Genomic DNA, 8,214 nt, shown 5'->3' on the forward strand with positions numbered 1-8,214 from the left:
ATAATTTTATTTTTCATTAATTATATCTAATTTAAATTATAAATAGCTTTATTGTGATAAGCATACTCTCATAAACACAATCTAACAACATTATCAAATTAATATTCTATTTTTATTATATTTTCACAAATTTAGCTATTTTCTTTATCAATTCTTATTACCTAATTATAATTTTATTTTTCATTAATTATATCTAATTTAAATTATAAATAACTTTATTATGATAAGCATACTCTCATAAACACAATCTAACAACATTATTAAATTAATATTCTATCCTATCAATATTCGATCCTATTATGAAATCAATATTCTAACAAAATTATACATAAAATCTTGTCCCAAAGAATTAATAAATTAATATTCTATCCTATCTATATTCGATCCTATTATGAAATCAATATTCTAACAAAATTATACATAAAATCTTGTCCCAAAGAATTATCCCTAATCTACTTTCCTCTCTCCAAAAATCAACATTTAAAATAAAAACAAAACCGACTATCAACAATAATGCACAACCCTTAACACAATATATATATACTAATAAACAATTATCAATTAATACACGCGTAATTTTTACCAATCCCAGAATTCAGAAAAGGTATCAAATCCTATCTCGTATCGTATCTCATAAAACTCTTGCTACTTTTCCACGCGATATTACTGCAGCACAAGTAATCAAAGTCAACAACAAAGCAGACTGCAGTGATTTTTCCGACACGAGCGTGTATTAACTTAATTACGCCATAACCGACCGGTGAACTAATCCAAAACTATTGAGCACAAGAAGTTAACTAATTGCTTAATTAACGAGGAGTCTAACACGAAAGTTTCACCTTCCAGATAACTCCATTTCGAGCTACGAAAGGTACTTGGGCGGGACGCAGGTGCCTCATAGTCGATTAAAGTCAGATTCCGCTGTAGACGATAAGTCACAGAAACAAAGCAGCCAAATTGCCAAAGAACTTTCGGACCTGGTGATTTACCTGCAAGCAATTAAATTTCGAGGGCTGAACACGACGCCGGGTACGACCACCACCGGTAAGACACGCCATCAACCGCACACTGGGCCGGTCCAGAGGCACAGCATCGCTGGCATAGGAGCCACCAGCATCGGTGCCTCTTCCGGATCGCCGCAGTCCCTGTCGACCTCAGCCTCGCTCGCAAGTGGCGGCAGCAATATTGAAAATCTCTTCAGGTTAGCTTTTAAATTAGTCGATAGAAACGTCGAACCTATCACGACCGATTAAATCGAAAAATTTGAATGAAAGAATAAAAGGAGAATCTTTAAAAAAATTTAACAGGAAATATTGAAAAATCGATCGTGTGAATGCTAAAAGACACGTAGCCATGCAAAAATCACGTAGTCGAGTGATCAAAGCGATAATATTGAATTTGAAACTTTAAATCAAAGGCTTAAAAATAGTCATTTAGTTTGTGGCAGGTTTAGTGATAATATAATTACAGGTAACCCTCCTATAACACGGTAAATAGGTTCCTAAAAAATGCCGTGTTGTATGAGACCCTATGTACAAAAATGGTTACGTTCTGAAAACTTACTAAAAACAAATTTTTTTTTAAAGTCTACATAAACGACTTAATTTTTATTAAAGATATAAATGTATATACAACACAAAACAAGAAAAAGACAAATATTTTAATTTAATGCAATTTTAATTTAATAAATTTCTTCGTCGTCACTGCTCATGTAGAAGTACAGTGTTGTACAAAGGTTTTTACAATTTTCTTATTGTGGTAGAATGAAATCGTGTTATAGGATGCCGTGTTGTAGGAGGGTTCCCGCAATTTATGAATCGTGTTATAGGATGCCGTGTTGTAGGAGGGCTATCTGTGTATATTATTATATAATAATTATATACTCACTCTCGCGAGTTATCGTTATGGAATCACTATATTAACGTGAAGTTTGAATTGAGGATACTTTGTTTATTATAATTGTGCGAGAAATTTTGAAGAATATATTTTATTGAGTTATCGTTGAATAAACTAGAATGAAAATTGAACAGAATTTAATGTTTAAATTCATTATATGGAAATTGAATATTCCATAGGAAACTTTGGAGAATATTATATTTAATAAATTAGGGATATTTTATTATATTATGATGGAATATATGTGGAATATTATATTTTATCGAGTTATCGTTAAATAAATTATAGTGTTTGAATAAAATTGGATATTTAAATTAATTATATGGAAATTGAATGTTCCAAAAAATATTATGTTTAATAAATGAATAAATGAATAGGTGAATATTTTATTTAATTATATGGAAATTAAATGTTTTATAGCAAGCTTCGAAAAGTATTATATTTTATCGAATTGTCATCAGAAAAATAACGAGCAAAATTTAAATTAGGAATATTTTATTTAATTACGTAAAAAAGTTTAGAAAATTATTCAATTTTATTAAATTATCATCAAATGAATCACCACTAAAATTTAAATAAGTACATATTTAATTTAATCACATAAAAAGTACATATTTCAGAGGTTTAAAAAATTGATCAAAAATTAAATCTTACATTTTAATGAAATTTTTCGATTCTGTGTAAACGAGATATTACATATTCATATAACTTAAATTTTGTTTTATATGTACATATTAATCCAATTTATATTTTATTAATTTTCTTTTTATAATATTAATGTATAGAAACGTTCAAATATTGTTTGCAGTAGATGAGATATTTCACGAGCTCCGATGTTTATTAAAATATTTAAAACATGTATGTATATATGAATCCAAACTAGTTGAAGCAAGTCATAAAATGCACAAAATAAATTTGAATTTTAAATTTGCAAATATAATTTTTTAAAATGTATTTTTGTATAACGTGTTCTGCAAGTATTAATTTCAAAGCTATTATATTATACTTCGTCTGCCAATAGCTCGCAGTATAATATTAAAATATTTTTTCATGATTACTCTAACTACTTACTATAATTATAAAATTATTTTCAGTAAAACGTAAAGAATATATAAATAAGAAATTTCGGAATAAAATGTAAGAGAATATAAAAATACAGAATGTAAGAAATATAAAAATAAAAGGTTTATAAATAAACGTTATAAAATTATAAAATGTTTCAGATTCACTCGTGGAGTTCCAGCCTGCTTTCAGTGCTCTTCCTTAAATGAAAGTACAGCGAAGAAGATCTGCAGGAAACAACCCTTAGGGGTTGTTGCTCACGCAGAAACTCAACTGATACGGACGTACCCAGCCGGAATGCGTATTGATTCGACGAATTTCAACCCCGTAATCTTCTGGGCCTTTGGTATCCAGATGGTAGCACTAAATTACCAAACCGATGATGCTGGACTCAATCTAAACTCTGCTATGTTCGAGCAAAATGGACAATGTGGATACGTTAGGAAACCGTCAGTTATGTGGGACAAAGGACACATGATGTACAGGTATATATAAAAGTACCGTTTTTCTTTGTATAGAACCTTCTATTAACACTAGAACTACCGATCTTTAATGGGTACCTAACTATAACGTGCACAGATTATAGTAATTTCAGCGGTACGATGAATACGAGTGAATATATTGATTACAGTTCTTTCTTAATATGAGTTGATACCAATTTTATTCTTAAAGCAGGTGTATGTGTTCAATGATTGCAAAAAGGAAAATTCTGGGGCCAGTCATTTTGACTAGGTTGGTAGTTCTAGTGTTAATTAAAATCGTTATAATTTGAATATTTTACATTAACCTCAAAAATTCATAAGATTGGAACACTATTTCTTCCGAATTATTTAATAGTTGAAGAATTTTTTAAACAATTTAATTCTGAAGAATAATTATTAGAAAATAGATTGTTTAATTTAACTCTAACTTCTTACACATTACACTCTTGTGTAATTTTATGCAATTTATAAACAATTTTAAATAAATAAAATTATTACTGTTTAAAACGATATTTAATATTATTTATGTTAAATGGATTAAAATGGCGATGCATTTCTGACTTGAGATACATTTGAATGAAATATAAAATTGATTTCTAGGCGCTTCAATCCCTGGGACAAGGAATTCGATGGACTACATTCGGCACACCTGACGCTTTCAATAGTTTCCGGCCAGTATGTCTCCCCAACAAATTTCGTCGCCAGCACCTACGTCGAAGTTGAACTAGTCGGCATTCAGATCGATTGTGCCAAGCATAAAACAAAAGTAATACAGAACAATGCGCTGAATCCTATTTGGAATGAGAAATTTTGCTTCCAAGTAATGTTCAAGGACCTCGCCTTCCTGCGCTTTGGCATCGTCGAGGCAAGTTCCCATCACTTGATAGCCCAGAGAGTCATTCCACTGAAATGCTTGAGACCTGGCTATAGACACGTACGTCTGCGTTCCTGTAAAAACAAACCTTTGGCACTGTCTACGATCTTCCTGTATTCCCGTTTAGAAGAGGAGAGTCTTGACTATAACACGTGCTGTCGTGATCACAAAGAGTCATCAAAGCGTCCATCTTCGGGGAAAGAGCCAGAAAAATTGACCACCGTGGATCCTGGACTAGGCGGAGTGACACTGAAGAGAAGAATGTTCTTCCTGATGGTCTATCACGTGATACCTGACGAACCTTACACGATATTAAAAGTCACGCAAGAGAGCACGACCCATGAGGTGATGTTGCAAGCTCTTCAGAAAGCCGGGATATCTGCTGATCGCGTAGACGAGTACATCTTGGTCGAGGAAGTTTCTCGTGGTTGGGAGAAGAGAGACAGGGAAGAACTGCCGACTCAACGTGTACTGGATCCAACTGAACATCCGTTGCAAGCACAAGCTTTATGGAAAGGTCAGGGTCGCTTTCTGTTGAAGAGGGTGGGCGATGACCCTAGCAGCAGGGCCTGGTTAGCTTCCATCAGAAGTACAGCAGGTCACTCGAAGCTCGACTCTGAGAGAGACACGTCCACTCACATCTGGGACGAAGCTGACACCTTCTTAGTCTGCATTTACAACGTTTCACCTGACATACCTTACGCGATACTACGTGTTCCTGTGAGCAGTTCTGCCCAAGACGTCCTAGCCCAGGCTCTAGTGAAAGCCAGGAGGATGGAGGATCCGATGAAGTTTGCGTTAGTCGAAGAGCTCGAGTGGGGAGGAACTGGCGCTGTTGGCAGTGGCAGCCGTCAATTGAGAGTCTTGCGCGATGAAGAAAACGTATACAGTACTCAAGCCTTTTGGAAGACGCTCGGAAGATTCATTCTGAGGGAAGAGAACAAGCGATACCGAGGCGGCACCTGTTGCCAGCCACCTTGGATAGACTCAGCAAAGGCTTTTCCGTAGGAAGATCCGTCTCCTTGCCAGGTTCCAGTAAGGAGAAGGTACCTGTTTCAGAAGCACTTTCCGATCCGACTTCCAGAGGGCTCAGACATCGTCTACTGATGCACGGTCGCAGGAGGGAAGTTCACTCTGATGGCGAAGATACTCGTGAGTCTGATATCTTAAACGCGGCCCTTCACTTGAAAAAAGTGTCTTTAAGAAAATTAAGGGCTTGGAAGTCATAGTGGCAGTCAAGGGCGACATCGATTTCATCGATTTTCGCCACTCGGAGAAACCAACCGTAAGTTACGATAAATCATTGCATTCGAAGTAAAGGTGAACACGGGGTTAGCCTTCAATGGCAATGAAAAGAAACCTCAATGATCGTTCGTATCGTTCTGAAAAATTCCACCAGTAATCAACGTTATGATATACATAAACAAAGAGATGCCTAATTGTACTCAACACTGCTTAAATGTGCATAATCTGGGTCTTTAAACCGTTATTTGAAGATGAAACCGGTGTTAGTAAGAAAGAGAACCATCGGTTGAGACAGAGTTTGATTGGACGTAAAATTGTAAACACACATATTTGAGGTTAAACAGCTTCAAGAATGCAAACCAAGCTACGATACGTTCAAACAATCCTGTTAACGCATCTGCTCGCTATCCCAAATTTGTATGAACTCACTAACGATTTTATACGCATCCGCGTGTACTTATTTCATTTCTCATACATATCTATATATTTAATTCTTTTTCATTTAATCTCTAGAAGCAAATTTTATAACAGTAGTCGTTCTTAACAATTCTTAATTTTACTATTACCACACTTTTCTAGTCATATTAGTATTATATAAATGTACAAATTATAATCTTACCTAATGATCTCCAAGGAAATGAGTTCCTCCATGAGAATTTGAAGTTATGAAATTCAACGGTACCCAAAGAACTTCCAAGGAAATACACAGTAATAGTTTTAATTGCTAATTTCAGTTTGATTAGATTAATTCTTTTGGTTGTAAATTAATATAAATCTGTTTTTCCATATTTTTTTACACACATGTATATATTTTTTAATCTATACAATATATTTTAATACACCTGTATATTTATACTCAATGCATACACTATTAAAAAAGAAATTTGTGTACAATATAATAAAAATAGGCTTCACTAAATTTATTGAGAATCTAGAGGATTTTCATGACAAAATGCACTATTCATTTAATTTTATTTTGAAAATGAAGCCAGTCATCAATCTTGAAATGGACATAACTTACAGCGGGACCTGATTCATTTTTATAAGCATTGACTTGTCCTTCGAGTAATTAATGCTTGCACTTTAAGTACCTGAGTCATTTTTAGAAATTCTTTTATTCATAATAACCATCAATTATTATGAATATTTCAATCAATATGTAGTTATCATGCAGTCATAGATTTTTTCTGACTTATTTTACGTATCTCTGATAGTCAAAGAATGTTATTTCATCTATTATACACTCTGCACAAATTTTTATGCATTTCTCTTGTAAAATATAAGTTATGTAATTATACTGCATAACATAAATATGTATTCTTATGTGCCATATTTTAAAAGTAATCTTGTAACTCTTTTTATATACTTTTCATTTCTCCAAATATTTGTATTCTTTTTACATTGTTTTCTTTATTGTATACGAAAAAAGAATTCACTTGATGACAATAACAAATGATTTCCCTTTATAACCCTTTTTATTTAAAAACGAATGCCTTCTATGCAAAATAGACTGCATGATGTTCTTTCCTAAAATATGTATTGAAAGGAAATAAGGAGTATGAAACATGTTAAATGAATACAAAAAAATATTAGGAACATAAAGTATTAAATTTATTTCATCTACATAAAAACTTCACTTGCTAGAGAAGATTGGGCAAATTGATATGATTTTTAGGTTTTAATTTTCAATATTTTTTTTTATTCAAGTTAATTAGTTAATTACAAATTTGCTAAAATGTACTTTAGTTCTTTCTCTTTTGTAATCAAGTCAAAGTATTACCAATTTACTATAGTATGAAGTGAATTTGTACATTTGTGAAATACATTGATGTATTTCTTAATAACTGTTTTTATTAAGGCATGCTTAAGATATACTACTTTATTTCTACCAATATTAAAATTATAATATAATTTATTTTTTTGGAAGACATCATAGAAAATGAATATCAGTGATTTGATAAATTAAGTAGAAGCTTCTATTTTTTAATTTTGTTTCATTTTCATCATTTGCAAGTTCTCTCATGACATACAAAAATTGAAAATGAGATTATCATAACTTCAAATAATGTAACATGAAATCAAACTAATTAAGAGCATAATGTTTCACATAATATCTCCAGACAACTTCAAGAATTAACATAAACATTGTATCCAAAACAATATCTGTTGCGTGTATCAACCTGTCTCTCTATCAATTTACCCAAATCTGACCTCTGTACTTTCTATTTCTTCTATTGCTGATTCACCACCATGCACATACTTGATAAGATTCATCATATTAGTAAACGTGAATTAATGTTTTAATTTCTATGACACCCTCCATCTTATAGTAACTGAAGTAGCAACATAAAGTTACATAAAGTAAGAATATATGTCTAAGAATGGCAAATGTGACGTCTAGTCAAGCTCTATCATCGATGTATATCTAGAGATGCACTTCAAGTGAAATGTAACTAAATTATTTTATGAATACGACACTAAACTCGTCCACAATTAGACAAGCAGCATTCTAACAGAGGGATTCATTGTAGGGCAAAGTTCTCGAGATCGCGATGGAGTAAGTTAAAGTTATAAAGTAAATTACTTGTTACAGCTAGTATTTAATAAAAAAAAAAAATATGAAACAACAGTATTATTTCCATATTCCCATTGATT

The 8,214-nt window shown here is 32.3% G+C and overlaps 1 protein-coding gene across 1 annotated transcript in view; it reads left to right on the forward strand.

The window, feature by feature from the left end:
• LOC108545515 (1-phosphatidylinositol 4,5-bisphosphate phosphodiesterase epsilon-1) overlaps window positions 1–6,016 on the forward strand; it is a 107,015-nt gene extending 100,999 nt beyond the window's left edge. The window contains 4 exon segments of the mRNA XM_017897178.1: window positions 847–1,201; window positions 3,120–3,443; window positions 4,041–5,256; window positions 5,259–6,016. Of these exon segments, the coding sequence (XP_017752667.1) occupies window positions 847–1,201; window positions 3,120–3,443; window positions 4,041–5,256; window positions 5,259–5,543 (2,180 nt within the window). The 3' untranslated portion in view covers window positions 5,544–6,016.
• The last annotated feature ends 2,198 nt before the right edge of the window (window positions 6,017–8,214 follow it).

Source organism: Eufriesea mexicana, unplaced genomic scaffold, assembly GCF_001483705.2.
Source record: "Eufriesea mexicana isolate 0111107269 unplaced genomic scaffold, ASM148370v2 scaffold472, whole genome shotgun sequence".
Lineage (NCBI taxonomy): Eukaryota > Metazoa > Arthropoda > Insecta > Hymenoptera > Apidae > Eufriesea > Eufriesea mexicana.